The following is an 18,390-nucleotide window of genomic DNA, read 5'->3' as shown; positions in this document are numbered from 1 at the left end:
AATGACCTGACGTTCTCAGAATAACAATGTCACTCATTATTTCTCTGAAAATACATTTATTTGCACATTTACTCAGCAGAGTTCTTGAGCTGGTAATGGGCAGACAGACATGCAGAAGAAAAGTGCAGAGTCATGCAAAAATATTGCTCTCATAGCTAGGCTATATAACTAGCTAATTGGGCAATGCTGCAACATGATGTAACCTGATCTAGTAGGAAGGGGCTGAGAGGATGGGAATGACTGACTCTGTCCCATTTAGAAAAATAATATTTTGGCACAAGGAGGACATTGGATATTGCCTCGGGCCCTGTGGAGACTCCCCACAGTCCCTATTGCACACTTAGCTACTTGTATTTAGAAGTATGGTCAAGTGTCCATCAAACAATCCCCGAGGGGCTTTGTGGGGGAAATACAGACATGCCCCGGAGAGTGTCTGGTGGTGAAAGGAACTCTGGGAAACCTCCAGCCAGACGCTGAGACTGGGTCACAGAGACTTGACCTCCTGTTCACAGGATGTAGTAAGAGTATTTTTGCAGCTAATTTGTTTACAGCTCATCCAAGACTTGCTTTCTTTATAGCCTTGTTTTGTACAGCGACTGTCAGCATCTAGAAAAGTGCTGTACAAATTGCATGTATTATTGTTGTTATTATAAGGGTTGCTTCTACAGTATCACCACTGAAGCACACAAACAATTATTCTGGTTATCAAGTTGTTATGAAGAATGAAGATGTTAAATAGAAAGGTCTCCAAATCCATATTTTAATACATTACTCCCCTATTTGAGACTTTGAGTTTATTTTGTAAACTGGATTAGTATACCATTTCTTCAAATCCAGTTTTATCCACATACAGAGCAGATTAGCTTGCTCCTAAATCACATATAAATAACCACTGCATGAAGCGGCATGATCCACAAGGCCTTTTACAGCATATCCGGAGAGAAATGATCAATTTGACAGCTTTCAAATTTTCATAATTTTTCTTTATTTAGGGAACAATGTTTCCATCCAAATTCTAAGCACAGATTGTTCTCGTCTGTCAACACGGTTACTTGGCAACACAGCGGTGATCCTGTGCATCTGCACCGGCAGAAATGTCATAAAACCATAAACTGCATATCCAGCTAATGATTCACCTACTGTAGGAGCCTGGAAACCATGTGAACATACCCCGCCACCAGACGTGCAACTATTCAACAGCTCCTATGACACCAATAACCAAAATTAAGTTACATAAATAGTCTAAATCAGATATATAAAAATTCCACTACTGAACTCGTTTCCTGCAGAGGGACCATTCATTCGGCTGAAGTTAACGAGGGTTCATCTTTAAATCCAACCAATTCATTTAGCAAAGCCAAATTGTGTGATATGATATGATATGACAACAAAACAATGACCCAAAGACTTCACTGCGTCAGTACAGCCCGGAGACAAGTCTATTTCCCAGCCAGTTAAAGTGGTGATTTTGTTGCCCAGGAAGGCAGATGAGAACCAAAGTAGCCATGGGTGTCCGTCTGTGGTCTACACAGGGATCAATAGTGTCTGTTCAATGAGCAACATAGCACCACCACAGAACAAGACCCTGGGTGCCACTAATTGCACTTGCTTTGTTTGTTATTAGTCCAACATAAAGCCTTTTTAATAATTAGTTCACCTTGAGCAAAAGGAGATTATGGCCATTGCCTCCCATTGGATTGTGCTGATTTTGATGGTCATCATATCAACACGTCACACATGTGTCTTGTTTAACCACATTACCCCTGGCATCCCAATTATTTTTTATAGTGAAAATAACAGAGCTACAAGCTCACAACGCATCACAATGCTTGTAGAATAGATGGCTATTTTTGCAATTTGTTGTAAGACATGTCTATGGGGCTTAAGTGGTTAATGCCTATACTGTTATGTACTGTATGTTGAGTGGCCATTTAGGCTAAAAGGGAGATAGAAAAGATGACAAAATATGTGCTGCTGTTCTGCTTTGAGGACACTCAAAAGACTAATTGAAAGTTGCACGACACAGATCGCCTGCTTGAACACACTTAAAGCACATTAGAAAATGTGCGTCTTGCCAAGATGCCGGGGCAAAGTAAACAAAGCAAGGACTTGAAAGGCATGATGTTACAGGCATTCTTCAACCAATGACAGAAGGCTTTGCCTGAAGAAGTGCACAGTCATTTTGTCGCTGTGTGGGTAGAAAAACTGTTACTTTTCAGGAAATGGAGACAAAAAGGTCATTATTATTTAGTCACAAGCTCTTATTAATGCTCTTATTAAACATGTTTAACCACTTTCAAAATAAAATGTATTAATTAAAATAACTAATCTACAAGCTCACAACACGTCACAATGCGACGCGTTGTGAGCTTGTCAATCTGCTATTTTCACTATTTTTGCGCAACACTGTCACACAATTAAGTATAAAATAGGGCATTGATTTATGAAAGAAAACATAAAAAGATGAAATATGGAGATACAAGGTTTCTGGCCAGCAGCAACAATTTATTTTTAGGAACCATCCTAAAACCTAAATATTTAATTTCTCTGAATGATCTTTTGAACGAAATGAGGATCTAGCACTCAGCTATCAAAACCCTTAAATCAAAGATATGACTTGACTTTTGTATGAACATTGTCAACATTTTCTGTGTCATTTTAGATTTCTTTGGCTATTCAAAAATAGCAGATATACAAGCTCATAGCGCGGCACCGAGTGCCACGCTCGTGAAGAATTGGTGCAAATCTTTGAATATATGTTGTTTAAAGCAAACATTTTCAACTCAAATCTTTGCTTCCGGGGATGCACAGAACAAAATATTTTGAGATGGGGGTCCGCAGCCAAATACATATCATTGTGGGGTCCTTGACATAAAAATATTTGAGGACCACTGACATAGAAACATACGGTTTTCAGAAAACTGTTCACTTTACTATTTTAAAACATGACTTTTTGATTATCTCATGGTATAGTTAGAACTGGGGCTTTGTTTTCGTGATTAAGATAACCCTAACCTAACCCTAATATTATTATTCGGGGCGACTATTTTGTAGAATCGGCTTCAGGTCTTAATGGGTTAAATGTGGTACTGTAAGAGACATCCTCTTTGACATAATAGCTTTTCCTTTTCCTTGTAGTGGCTGATTCTGGGCAGAAAACAGGCCTGGCCAAGATGACTTTCTTTCCCGTCCCGTTTTATAACGCAGTGGCACTGTCTCTCTCTGGACGTGAGGAAACGGATACCTCAAGTGAACCTCTTGGGCCCGTTGGAAGTCACTCAGGCACATGACAGATCCTGTAGAGAGAACATTATGCGGGGCTGAAAACATAAACAGGCCTAGGTCTAGTGTTAGCAAAATACACAACAAACACACTGAGGAGCAACAAGCTCTTGCTTGCCCTTGGACACGGCTACTTGTTCGCTTTTTGACTAAAGAATATTTTTTTTACCTATTTTCCATTCTCAAGATGAACTTAGCTCACTCTGGGTTAGTAATGGAGTTTAGGGGAGGTCCGGGTTTTGAGAAATGAGCTCGTCTTTGTGGCTTTTGTGTCGACATTATGGGACCTTGTGTGGCGATCTGTTGACAGCTTTCACAGGCTACGCTACGTCCCATTAGCTTTGCCTTTTTGGGTGGATAATGGAGGACCATGGGAGTCAAGACGTGGACGACTGATAAATGACCTTGCAAGTGAGACTAGCGGGCAAGGGCTTGTCTCTACCTGTCATCCTCCACCTTAATGAGCGTTAGGTGGAAGCTGAGTGCTGTGGAGGATGTGTTGAATGCTGTTGTGAAAACCCAGACCTGCACCTTTTCCAGTTCCAGTGGGTTTGGAGGGTAGCAATTCTACTCCTGGGTATCGAAATTGAATTACACTGTGGTAATGGGTTTTTAATTACGGGGCACTGATAATAAATCATTATAATGTAGTGAAGTAGGCACAGAGGGAGTGCGTGGCCTATTAACAAGAAACATAATCAGCAGGAAGAGCAGATAGCCTATTTGCTTCTATTGTGTCATTAGAGCAAAAATACAGCAATCCAAGGGAAAGGCATCTGTTTGATTTGATATTCATTTTATCAGACATTCCCCCCTCCTATATACACCCATTGTAACTTCAAACTCAATTTTAACCATGTTAGACGGATTGAATACATACGTCCCTGAATCTGGTGTGGTGACTAATATTGTCCTTTTAATGCGTGAGGGGGCTGTGTATTTTCAATTCCATTTTTCTTTTATTGTCGACGCCAGGCCGAAAGGCATGGCAGAGACTATGTTTTGCACCCTGTGTGTGTGTGTGTGTGTGTGTGTGTGTGTGTGTGTGTGTGTGTGTGTGTGTGGTTCCATCTGTGGACAGCTAATCTCTGGCACCATTGGCTTGATTGCAACAAAACTGTGCACACACACTCCCTGGATGCCAGAGCAGAACCTCTGCCCCAAATGTTTCACATGGGCCTGTCATAGTGCCACCAGGAGGCTGATTTTTTGCAAAACTAATTTTTTGACAGTACTCCTACAGATTTTGTCCAAACATCACACAAATCGGTACAGAGTATCTCTATAGTCATTAAACTAAACTGTTTTTTCAGATTTTTCATATTCCATCATGATTGGCTAAGATTGGCTTGGCAAAGTTCGCAGGAGTGCTTTGTTTTGAACAAAATGCCTCAAATCATGAACACAGCGTGCGATTTCCGTGAAATTTTGCACGCACATTCCTACTAAGCTGAGGAAGAAATGCCCGGGACCCAAAGTAGTGAAAAGAGCAGATCTACAAGCTCACGTGTCACTTCGTGCCGCGTTATGAGCTTGCAGATCTGCTATTTTCTTAAATGTTAGTTTTTTTATCTATAGAAATTATTAGATTTTTGGATTTTATTCATGAAATAATTGCATGAATTGTTTTTAATTGATGAAAAGTTGTGATTTTATTTTGTTTAAACTTAAAACAAAAAAAAAACTTAATGTGTAGATATTGTTTTAAAGAGGTGGTGCCATGGTTTTGCACTTTTTCTGTTTTTCATGTATCTATGAGGTTGATAGAACTTCATTAAGCCCCCTGGTGGTGTTTTTATAGTGTTTTATGTCTTCTCTGACTATTTTGAGTTCCTACCTGGAGGCTGAAACCTTGAGGGTCAAACGTGCCAATAGAAAAACAGCCCTTTAGTGACAAAATATACCCTCCCCCTCATTATCATAACACAACAGGTGTGGGCATGAGGAGGAGGAGGGACTAGGACAGGTGGGTGGTGCTAAGGTGGTGGAGGAGGTGCTAAGGTGAGAACCAGGTACTGGTTCTCAGGAAAGTGGATATTTACTCCCGCGACCCATACAAATTGTTCCGTGACCCAAACATGGGTCCCCAGTCCCGACCCACTGTTTGGGAAAGAGTGCTGTGTGAAGGGTAACTTTATGAGCTTGTTGACCAGATGTTTTGTCTAGCAGGCATTCAGAGATGTCGTGCCTGCTATTCAAATGAGATGCGTGTTGGACCATTTTCCTGGGGTCCCTAATCATGCATCTGCACTAACAGCCTGTAATCATTTAGAAGTCGTTGTGAAGAGATTTACTGTACGTCTTGGTAACATGACTTCTTACTTGCTGCATTGTACTCCCTGCATTCTTTTTGTACCAGTGGCAACCCCTGAATGTAACTACTGCGTTATTTTCCAGTGCAAGGTTGCTTCTAACTGCACTACTTTAAGTTTGTTTTGCTTTGGGCTGCCATAGTCTAGACTCTACTGGGCGAGCATTAAGTCTGGATGGAGAGAAAGCGGAAGTTGCCCCAGGAGAGAGCTGGCTTTGTTTTGAAACGACAGCTTGTTATTATAATTCCACCACATACCACCACAATGGAGCGTTAAATATATCCTTGATTGAATCAGCGTTCCAAGTTGTATTACATTGACCGCAGGTGATTTACTCATTATCGGTCATAATCAAAACAAATCCAATCTTCTGAGGAGCTAATCAAATTGTTTATCTTCTCAGTTATTGCTATGCTGTTTTGTATTGTTCTATTAATGGGTTCTCTCTCTCTCTCACTCTCACTCTCTCTCTCTCTCTCTCAATCTATAGCTTTGGTGGTGAGATTACTAACAAGACGCTTCATCTGGGAATATGATCCAACACTCGGTAAGAAAGACCCGTCCTCTGACTACTCGCATACAGCACTTCTATATTAATGAGGTTGAAGCAGAACTAGATATCCAAAAAGCGAACGTATTTCAGCACCGGAACCCTGGTTCCACAGTACTTTTTCATCCCTTATCACGGCATCATATTTGAGTAGTGATTTGGTGCTGACGCAAATGTGAACAACTTAAAGTTGATATCGCTCTTATTATCATTCAACAACAGGATAGATTACCGTCATTCACCATATTATCATACGGTTTCATTTCCTGTCTGGGACTGTCTGGCAGATAAGGCCTATTGTCGACTGCTAAAGCACAGCCTAGTCAGTGATTTAAAGTGGAGGATAAAGTATAAAGTACAGCAGCCTCATATAGGAATCATTCACACCAGAAATCTAAGTATTACGTTTCCTGGCATACACCACTGTATGCCTGGGTCTCTGGAGGTTGAATGTACTGTAGGGACTAATATGTTAATACATCATTGCAACTTGACTCCAAAGACTTTAAGCACAAAGAGAGTGGGTCATTTTGGGGGTACCGGTCTGACATTTAAACCAGTGGGTTTCAACCTTTTTCATGCCAGGGACCCCCTAGAAGCAAAGATTTGAGGTTAAAATGTTCGCTTTAAAATATATACATATTAAAGGCCTACATATTAAAGATCTACAAGCTCATATGAGCCATGAGCTTGTATATCTGCTATTTTTGAATAGCCAAAGCTAAGTGGTTAAAATGACGCTATGTTAACTCATTTTGCTGGGGACCCCCTGGTACCCCCCCCCGCCCAACAACAGAGAACAGCAAGGATGAAATCAAAATTCTTACTTCAGGGTTCAGGGTAATCGTTCTGTTAATACGGAGAGATTCATGTTTTATTTATAGACTTATAAAACAAATTGCATCCTTGACCACATTACAGAATGCTTCTACTTGAATTCCGATGGTCAAGTTCTTTCAGTGTATCTGTGTGTGTTTTGAAGTGTTTTCTGTACAAGTTCAATCACTTTGGTCTTAAATCCGAACAGTAATGTCTCTAGTCTCTGTACAGTTACTGCCTTATCCACTTCAGCAATTGACAGGGTTGACTGCATCTTTTCTTTCTTTCTTTTTCCTTTATTTATTCAGGGAAGCCCATTGAGAGCAAGCTCTTTTTTTCAAGGACGCCCTGATAACAACATATAAAATACATACAAAATGAGAAACAATATGAGCGAATTATTTAAAAAGCGCATGAGCGAATAAGAGCTCTGTCTATAGCTATAACAATGCCACACACATCAGGGCTATTGAAAAGCTTGATCCAATACATTCATTCCAGCAGGAAGTTATATAATATGGACAATCTAATATTGTCTATAACCCTGTCCTGTTTGTGCTACTTTAGTCCACCCCCTACAGGGAGGCTTTGATCATGTGCAGTGTAGCAGTTTATACCATCAGGAAAGCAGATGACTTAACTTTGAAGATCAAGCCTTGTGAACAAAACAAGGCTTTTGTTCGTCTGACCAAAAATCTCCTATGACTGGCCTGAGTCTTTGTAACCACGGCTTAACCAGACTCGATCTAAGCGCATGCGTGCAAGCTACTTTGGCGCTAATGAGGAAAGTTGGTTGTGTTTTAGAAAATTGATTTTGTGGGCATCCGAATGGTGCAGGGGTAAAGTTCCTGCTCATCACCATGGAGACTATAGGGTTCGATTCCTCCGCAGTGCCTCCAGCTTGGCAGGGTCCTCCAAGGAACACCATAGACCAATTATTTGTTTACCAACATTGAGACTGGACGCACAGGTGATTGTTTCATGCAATCAATTCCCAACATATTGTTTCGGGGTGCGCTGGTTTCAGCTCATTCAACCTCGTCTTGTGTGTTGGCTAGTGAGGCGCGTCCTACCGAGACATGACAGAATGGGTTTCATTTGGTGCCGGCCTGCGCGCGCATACTGGTTCTTATCAGTGTGACGTCGTCTGTTAAGGGGTCTATAGCGGGCAGGGGGAGGGTGTTCTCTGTCGCAGCACTAGAGCCTCCTACAGGTTGGTTGGGGCACCTGTTTAGCAGGGAACATAACTGTGAAGGATAAGCGTGTTCCTCTGTTACAACTTCCCAGTGAAACTCTGCACTGTCAGTTGAAAGAAGTGGATGATGGCAACTCCATGTGTATCGAAGGAGACCTAGTAGTGGTCTACAGAGTAGACCAGTGGTTTTCAACCATTTTCAAATCAAGGTCCATCATTTATTCGGCATTTGAGCCACGGACCACCTTTTGACCAAGATTTAGACTCTCAGACCTATTTTGTTATTGTTGGATACAATTTTGTCCACAATTCCATGCTGTACTGATGTTGGTATGATTAGGAGAGATAACAGGCAAACGTTGACTTCTAGACTTCTTGTATATTAAGTAATGCAGATGTTTAACAATAATTGAACTCTTGAGAGCGTAAAATGAAACCAAATGGACCCGCAAGGGTCCATTTGGTTTCATTTTACGCGCTCAAGAGTTAAAGATCTTTAATGGGTCCATTTGGTTACCAACTCTCCATAATTTAGCTTGGGACCACCTGGAACCCCCTCAAGGACCACTGGTGGTCCCCGGACCACTGGTTGAGAACCACTGGTGTAGACAACACTCTCCCTAACACCAAACAGTAGGGGTTGGCAGTGACAGGGACTTTAAAAAAACACGTAGGGAATTGGCAATGAGTACTTTGGAGTGAAAATTAAAAAAAACAACTGTTGATACAATTATCTGTAACTGCTGATTGGTTTGTTGCTGCTACTGATGAGTGAAATAGGAGCATATTATGCATACGGTTATCCTAATCATTTGTTCTAGTGTAGTGGATAGGCAACTCAAATACTTTGAGTTCACGTTTATGTTTGTGCCTGTGAGAATACCTCATAAATAGGGCTATTTTATACACACAATACACATTCACACACATTATTGCATTATCCTTGACCTCAAACTAGAACCAGGAGGATGCTATTATTTGTGCCTCAATAGGAAACATGTGCGCTATGTAAAGCCAGTTTATTTTTTCCTACATAATTTACATTTGCACAACAAAACAACAACAAGCCATAGGAATACATTTGAAACTAAAAAGGCGCAGTAGTTCAAACTGTTGTGATTTCTCGAGTTCTGTGTTCCTAGAAAAGGGAATCATGAGAGATTAGTCTGCACCTAATAAAATACATTGGTAAGAAGAAGATCTGTGTTCTCCCGTTTTTCCCTCTTAGAATTACATTTGAACTTGGTCCTTTTTAGACTAAAAGAGACAGATACTGTTGATGGCACTGCAGAACAGAAACTTTATGGAGCACTTTATCACAACCACATGATACATGAGATACGAGAGACAAGATACTATGACGACTGAATTTCCCTCTGGATTAATAAAGGTCTATCCTATCCTATCCTAGTATCCTATCATATACTGTACTGCAGGGGTCTTCAACAGGGGGTCCGGGACCCCTAGGGGGTCCTCAGAGTTACTACAGGGGGTCCGCCAAAACTTTGTGTGAGATGATTTATTTTTTACCTTAACCACTTGAACCCTAGCATCCCTTTTCTGAGGAGAACTTTAGCCAAAAATAGCAGATCTATAAGCTCACAAGAGCTATAGGTGTAGAGGGAAAAAAAGAGCAGACTAAGTAAACAAAAAAAGTTTAATCTGAAACACAATTTTATACAATATAGAGGGGGTCCCTGCTTCATCTCTCTCTCAGCTAGGGGGTCCTTGGCCTGAAAACGTTGAAGACCCCTGCTGTACAGTGTTATGTTTTGTTATTCAACAAGTGGTTGAATAATAGGAAACACATTTCCTTTTCTGAGATAGATAACGAGTTAAAGGACCATGCACAGTACCAGCATCAATACATATCATTGTCTACTCACAGCTTCAGCTTGACTCAAGGTTTAGATTTCTTATTTGTTTACATTGGTAATTGTTATAAGTCATATACACGTTTGAATTAGCATTTTAAAATGGACTAAAACTCAGCAATTACGCAACTTTCTCAAAATGTAGCAGCATATTTTGTGTGTTGGACTAACTATCTCAAGTAGGTTTCTAGTCTCTGAAATTAACATAATCCCGTGGAATCCTCAAAAAGAGCAGTAGGCCTTGAGGGCAGCCATTGACAAATAAGCCCCCATTTCCAGTTTAAAGACACATGGGTCGGCTATATGACACTTTCTCTTTCTTCCCCCTGGTGTGTAAACAGTTTCCAAGCATTGAGGGATGAATTACTAGCTGCCAGGAAAATGACTGGTCTTGTTCTTGTGTAAGAGCCGTAGATAGATAGGTTAGGACAGGAGGGTTAAATCATCTCACTGTCCACCCAGTTTGTACCAAACACAGAGGTGCATGGGGCTCTGGGGGGGGGGGCAGGCAGCTGATGGAATGATGGCTCCTGAAATAGGCTCTCTCTCGGGCCTTTGGGTGTGAGGCGCTAATCCTCAGAGACCTGCTTCAAGCCTCCGGCTAAAAGACTATAAATCTACACCACTCTCTCTCTGCCTCAGGCTTCCCATGACATGTCATGGATGGCAGGGACGATCGATTTATGTCCCAGAGAGCTGAGTTAACAACACGCAGAGCTAGGGGCCCCGGTAGGTCTTCGCTACCTTTTAGAGATGCTAGTTTCACAGAAACCGCACGGTTTGTTGAGGAATGGCTGCAGAACATGGCCATGAGTTTACATGCTGGAACAGCATGCAAAAGGATAGATTCAGAAACTCTGCAAGATTTCAAACCGAAATCTGTCTTTACAAGGAGGCTTGAATTCAGGCAGCTTTTGGGCTCTCTGTGAGGTGTTTACACAGATGGGATTTTTTTTTTAAGAGGGCAATCTAGCTAAATACCCCCTGGCTGTCCTGTCCAGGGTGAAAACAATAGGGGTCACGACCAGAGTTCACACCTGTGTTCCTGTGTCCAGGTGTAAGCAGCTCGTATCCTGCTGTTAAAACGGCTCAGAGGTAAAGGTCAGGCCATTTCAACATAGCAGGAATCACTTACGACCAGCTTGGTCAAACTATTGGAATAACTGACATTTTAGATACCAAAATACCTGAAACAACAAAACTGTTCCAAATATTTACATAATGAGGTGTAGTTTTATTTCTAGCAGTAGCAGTGGTCACTATATAAAAACAAACAAAAAAATATATATATAATAAATGTTTTTGGACTGTTGCAGAATCGACATATCGCCATCAAGCAAACATTGACGATGAAATTGTAAGCATGGAGATACTGGACACTGCAGGGCAGGTAAGCACAGCTGCCAAACAATTACACAAACAAGTTGTATTATTATTTTATTTTTTTACTCTTGTTTGTGTACTCACACAACGCACACACAACGCACCTAGTACGTGTCGATAAAGCGACCTTGTTATCTGAAACGAGGTCAATGTCTCACTGTGAATGAAGGCCTGTATGAATGAGGCATCAGCTTCACTCTATGAATAGTTTTGATGCGAAATACCTCCAGCAAGTTTCGTATCATTCATTCGTCACACAGAGACCTTTAGACTATTAAGACTTTTTCCCTGTGCTGACCCCAGTTTGTATTGTACGGCAGACATGGATCGTCAGCCGTAGCAGTTCTCGTTTTGTGCTAAATTGGTAGCAGTGTATGAGCCATGAGCGGACACCTAGTGTCTGCGGCTGCCACAGAGCGTAGGTGTTCCGCAGGCAGCAGTCAATTTCCACAGCAGCACTTCCAGTCAAGTCATCCCTCTCTCATTACATTGTATTCTATTTTTAAGCTTGCATTAAGAACAGAAGGGGCTTGAGTGTTTCCAGACATGCCCATCTGAGATGCCGAGCACTGATCTAGTGCTGTAAAATTCTGACTGTGGTTACATATGTACACGTCTCAAAGTTGAATTAACACTGAGGAGGATTTTACGGTGTGGAAAACAAAACAAAAGTGACAACACTACAAATAATAACCCCCAAATTGGATTAAGACCGAGTACTAATGCTATCTTGATTTGTGGAGAGTGGAGTCGTCTTTGTAGCTCATAAATTCCAGGTTCAGAAGTCGGTCAGGTATACAGATGTCAAACATAACTTTGTGATATGTTGTGGAATGCAGCTTTTTTTTCTCTTTTCTTTTCTTTTTTACTCGTTATTCCTCTGCCAATAACTATGAGATCAGACTCCCTCAGCCTCCCTCCAGTCAGGTTTTTAGATTTAAAGTTCCGACACACGACCAGTTAAGCCCTGTTACCTCCAGACTGGCTGCTTCAACATGATCATATTAGAAGCAGCTGCTTAAGATTTCACACTAGTGTTCAGGTGGTTAGAGGGCTTTCTTTAAACGTGTGGCTTTACCAGGTATGAGAGGGAGTGGGGACAGGCTTTTCTGAGACAAGAATTTATAGCAAATCACAACTCGGTGGAAAACTTTACAAAGGAATGATGGCATGCTCTAATAACGTTATAGGTCAATAAACTGACAATACACACACAGGTGCAGAAAAGCAACCTTCTAGCAGGGTGCAAAAACTAGGAACTATAGCATCTCTACCAAGTTAGCAGTCCCTCAACAATAACAACAGCCTGGACATCTTGACTTGTTTACCGATTTTAAGCGCCATTCCCACCGGGCACGATAACTATTAAGATAACTATAACTATATCCTTCACCATTGTATTTTCTTTATAGTCAGTGTGAACTCTGGACTTAGAACGATTTCTAAAACTATATTTTTATTAGGAGTGTAACGATACATAACAGCGATTCGATACGCATCACGATACATGGTTGACGATAAGATACATGGACGATATTGGTTCATTCATGGCGATACGATACGATTCAATGATTTAAAATTGATACAGTAACTATTTAACAAAATAAATGTATCTGTTTGAAACGTGTGGTTAGGGCAGGTTTCTTAAGGGAAAATGTACTATTATCATGGATATAAATAAGTAAACACAGTGATTCTCTGGCAAATACATGGACATTGTATTTGAACACATATGGACAAAGCCGCACCTTGACATGAACACAGAGATTACACACATTTAGTGTAGCGATATGGAATGGAAAAGCAATTCAACCCCTTTCTCTCTTTTTTCTTCTTAAAATTGCTAAATACAACACACAAAAAGTATGGATAAAATTGATTATTTGCATTGAAAAACGATTCGATACAAAGTCAAACGATACAACATTTTGCTGTTTGCATATCCATATAGTAGATTGTTGAAAATTAATTACGATTTAAAAAAAAAAATCGAGTTACTATATCGTTACACCTCAAATTTTTATAGTTATAGTGCTCAGTGTGAATGACCCTTAAAGGAGGAGTTCACCCAAAAAATGATTTATTTTCTATCAATTTCCACACCCCATGAAGCCTTGAATACATGGATTTATTTTTGTTTTTGTCGCATTAATAAGGCAATAATTTGATGCCCGGGTGTATTTCCGGTAGGAGACACAAAATTTGTGTCTCCTACCGGATACATTAGCCGGTAGGAGACAGGAATCAAATTATTAGCTTAGGAATGGGACAAAAACACAATGAGGTGTGCAATTGATAGAAAATAAGTCATTTTTTGGGTGAACTACTCCTTTAACACTTTTCAATGATACCTACTTATTTACCAATGAACAGTTTAAATCAGGGGTCTTCAACGTTTTCAGGCTAAGGACCCCCTAGCTGAGAGGGAGATGAAGCAGGGACCGCCTACTTTAAAGTTTTTTTTTTACTTAGTCTGCTCTTTTTTCCCTCTACACCTATAACCTCTTTGCAAAAAATAGCCGATCTACTGCGAGGCGTTGAGAGCTTGTAGATCTGCTATTTTTGGCTAATGTTCCCCTCAGAAAAGGAATTCTAGGGTTCAAGTGGTTAATGTAAAAAAAACTAAATCCTACCTCACAAAGATTTGGCGGACCCCCTATAGTAGCTCTGAGGACCCCCTGTTGAAGACCCCTGGTTTAAATAATAAATACTTAAAGGTCCTTAGATCACGCCTAGCAATTAAGGGTGATCAGGTTTCGCTGTCCACGCTCCTAGACTCTGGAATGCCTTACCTGAGGCTATCCAACCAGCTGATTCTGTATCGTCTTTTAAATCCCCTCTAAAAGACTGTTCAGATAAGCCTCTCCGTAAATCACCTTATGGTGCATTATCTCTTGAATCTCTCTTGGTTTTCATTCTTGTTGTTTTAGCTGTTTAGCATGTGTTAACATGCACTTTTAAATTGTGTGATTTATTTGTATTAAATTGTGTCCACTTTTGTGAAGCACTTTGTAACTTCTGTTTAAAAAAGTGCAATATAGGGGCGCCCGCTGGCCTAGTGGTCCAGCCGCATATCACTTACGCTGGTAATCCAGCTTGACAGTAGCTCCAGGCTTTTATTTTCCTTCGCGTTTTGCTCAAAAATAAGAGCCTGGACCAGCCTGTTGTCGTTCCTGGAATGGGAAGTGTTTAATTTCCCCAACCAACCAGAGTGCAGTGGGCGTCGCTCCAAATTTTGTGACGTCAGGGCTCTCAATGCTGCCCATTGGGGGAGGAGGAGGGGCATCGGGCGGGGCGGGGGTTGACGGACAGATCGGTGAACTAATGGGATTTCGCAGAATCTTTCTCCCGAGATTTTGAACCCGGCCCTCTAGACCAGATATCAGACGCGCTAGGGTAGCCTAGCTTGACAGCGGGACGCGGGTTCGATTCCCGATCAACAGGTTCAACTCCCGATTGATTTTTACCAATCAACAGGGTATAATGATAACTAATAGCTCACTGGGTCTTTTGTTGGTTCATGAGCAGTGGTGTAAAGTAACTAAGTACGTTTACCCAAGTACTGTACTTAAGTACAATCTTTAGGTATTTTTAGCGGTGCCAACCGCTCTACGTTTGACTCTGTCCGTCCGTCCGTCCGTCCGTCCTTCCGTCCGTCCGTCCGTCGTCCGTATGAGCCCGGGATGAGCACGGCAAAGAAGAAACACATACAAACACACGCGCACACACACACACGGACGTGGAGACTGCCTATGCCATCTCTCCTCTCATTGCCCACACGTACCACTGGTTATCAAAGAGGGGTCCAGGGACCCCCAGCGTATGTTATGTCCGAGCACGGGATGAGCACGGGATTTGAAACAGCTATAACTCCAGTGTGCAGCATGCCACCAAGTCCAAGTTTGGTATGTGGACTTAGACCACCAATAGGGACGAGCATGAATTGCTGAAGTTATCAAAGAGGGGTCCAGGGACCCCCAGCGCATGTTATGTCCGTCCGCCCGTATGAGCACGGGATGAGCACGGGATTTTAAACAGCTATAACTCCAGTTTGCAGCATGCCACCAAGTCCACATTTGGTATGTGGACTTAGACCACCAATAGGGACGAGCATGAATTGCTGAAGCCCCGCCCCAGGGTTCCAGGGACCCCCAGCGTATGTTATGTCCGTCCGCCCGTATGAGCACGGGATGAGCACAGGATTTTAAACAGCTATAACTCCAGTTTGCAGCATGCCACCAAGTCCAAATTTGGTATGTGGACTTAGACCACCAATAGGGACGAGCATTAATTGCTGAAGCCCCGCCCCCTCTGTCTTCCCATTGGCTGGCCTTTAAACAGCCATAACTCAAGTTCGCAGCATGCTACGGAGTACAAATTTTGTACATGGACTAAAACCACCAATAGGGACGAAGTGCAATTACTTAAGCCCCGCCCCCTCTGTCTGCCCATTGGCTGGGCTTTAAACAGCCATTATTCCAGTTTGCAGCATGCTACCAAGCACAAATTTGGTAAGTGGACTCAGACGACCAATAGGGACGAACTGAAATGAGTTAAGCCCCGCCCCAAAGGCACCGCTTCCTTCACACAGGGTGTCATTTTTACTTTACTGGAGTATTTCCAATTTCCATTACTTTTACTTCTACTCCACTACATCTCAGAGGCAAATATTGTACTTTTACTCCACTACAAGTATTTGAAAACTTTAGCTACTAGTTACTTTTGAGATATACATTATTATATTATAAAACATACATTAACCACTTTAGCCTTATTTTATACATAGGCTATTTTCAAATAATTTAGTACTTTTACTTTTGGTACTTTTAAGTACATTTTTATACCAATACTTTTGTACTTTTACTTGTAACAGTATTTCTATATTGCAGTATTGATACTTTTACTTAAGTAAAATATCTGAGTACTTTTTCCACCACTGTATCATGAGACACACACACGTCTTCTCTGCGTCTGCTCTTACCTTTTCATAGGAAGACGTCCAGCAGCGGGAGGGTCACATGCGCTGGGGCGACGGCTTCGTCATCGTCTACGACATCACGGACCGGGGCAGCTTCGAGGAGCTGGCGCCGCTGAGGAGCCTCCTGGAGGAGGTGAAGAAGCCCAAGAACGTGCCTCTGGTCCTGGTGGGCAACAAGGCCGACCTGGACCACGTCCGACAGGTCGGCACGGAGGAAGGGGAGCGACTGGCGGCCGAGATGGCCTGCGCCTTCTACGAGTGTTCGGCGTGCGCCGACGAGGGCGGCGCCGTGGCGGAGGCCTTCCACGAGCTGTGCCGCGAGGTGAGGCGCCGCAAGGCCGTCCAGGGCAAGACCAGACGCCGGAGTTCCACCACGCACGTCAAGCAGGCCATCAACAAGATGCTGACCAAGATCAGCAGCTAGGGGGGGGGGGGACACACACGCCATCGTCCTTTGAGCAGCGGAAGAACAAAGATAGATAATATAAATGTTTTCAAAAATGATGTTTAGAACAATTTATTGGCTCCAGATTACATTACATTACATTACAGTCATTTAGCAGACGCATTTATCCAATGCGACGCATTTATCCAAAGCATTAAAAATGGTAAATGGTGCATTTATATAGCGCTTTTATCCAAAGCGTTTTACATAGATTGTGCATTACATTCACCCATTCACACACGCATTCATACACCGATGGCGGAGGAAACCATGCAAGGCACCAACCTGCTCATCGGGAGCAATTAGGGGTTCAGCGTCTTGCTCAAGGACACTTCGCCATTAACTCTGGGGGAGGCCGGGTTCGAACTGGGAACCTCACCGTTTCCATCCGGCCAGCTCTACTCGCAACTCCACCCCTGAGCCACTGCCGCCAGACGGATTCATTGACATGGGAAAGAGTTACATACTGGTCATTTTCCAACGCAAAAGGTCACAAGCACAAAGGGGACCGTTTGCTCCTTTCCAAACATTCTGGCCTTTGGGGGAGTGAAAGGATTTGGGAGCCAACCAGGACAACTGCTTGTCAAAATGTTTGGCCTGATTCTGTGCATTATTAGTCTGGGAACCTGTGACAAACTAGGTGATTAATTTTTTTGTGATTTGCAGGGGGTGTCTGTTGCATTTCTAACACCATCAACGTCAATAAATCAACCGAAATGCAGTCTAAATATGATGCATGCTCAGTGAACTATAACGCATGCAAGAATCCAAACTTCATTTATCACTGACGTCAGACAAACAAGTTATAGTCTCTTCGCTGTGGCTTTGTTTGTAGGGGAATGCTTTGATATGCTTCAGGCGTGTGTACTTGTTCTCAGAGCTGTGGTCGAGAATTGATTTGTCGAGGCGTAAACAGAATGAATTATTGTTGCATTATATCTTTGTGCTGTCAGAAAATCTGTTAGCCGTCCACTTATGTGTGGACCCTAGAGAAATGCCATGAGCTGGGATGCTTGGCCTCCAGTACACCATGATTCATCCAATTCATTAAAAGTTCTTGTTTTGGTACATCAAACAATGTCCCCCACAGACTCTGGCTCCAACAGAAGACCATGCCTGACCATCTTTGTCCAGGGCATGGCTCAAGCTTATCTCTTTTTCATCAAGGAACAAAGATAAATAGTGAGACCAATATGCCGAGGATTATGAATCAATGTGTTCACTGTGTTATGTTAAGGCTATGGAGGGAAATATTCGCAATCCATCATACACACCGTATCATACACATTCCAGAGATGTTCTTTACTGATGTTAACATACCTTTAATACTGTCTGTAAACTACCGATGAAATATTGCCTTAACCACTGTTGTGTTCAAGGCATGTACAGAGTCCAAAGGCAGAGGACTGTAGCCGTTAAAATGAGATTATTTCTGTTATTCTGTAGGCCTTGTGTAGCCTACCTGACCTGTCGCTGCATGACTCTGTAATTGTGGCGGATGAAATAAAGCAGCTGTACACTTGTAATTAAAGAAACAAAATACATCATACTA

At 42.1% G+C, this 18,390-nt stretch overlaps 1 protein-coding gene across 2 annotated transcripts in view; it reads left to right on the top strand.

Annotated features, from left to right (window-relative positions):
* The window catches only part of rerg (RAS-like, estrogen-regulated, growth inhibitor), a 38,159-nt gene extending 19,769 nt beyond the window's left edge, over positions 1-18,390 (top strand). Inside the window, exons 3-5 of one of the 2 annotated variants that reach the window (XM_084049451.1) lie at positions 6,085-6,141; positions 11,349-11,422; positions 16,407-18,390. In XM_084049451.1, coding sequence (XP_083905577.1) covers positions 6,085-6,141; positions 11,349-11,422; positions 16,407-16,817 — 542 coding nt within the window. In that variant the 3' untranslated portion in view covers positions 16,818-18,390. The remainder of the gene's footprint in view (positions 1-6,084; positions 6,142-11,348; positions 11,423-16,406) is intronic. The other variant, XM_084049452.1, reaches the window with a different exon arrangement.

Source organism: Gymnoscopelus microlampas (assembly GCF_963454915.1).
Source record: "Gymnoscopelus microlampas genome assembly, chromosome: 23".
Classification (NCBI taxonomy): Eukaryota; Metazoa; Chordata; class Actinopteri; order Myctophiformes; family Myctophidae; genus Gymnoscopelus; species Gymnoscopelus microlampas.
Note: the sequence above shows the minus strand (reverse complement) of the source record. Positions and strands in the feature narration are given on the sequence as shown.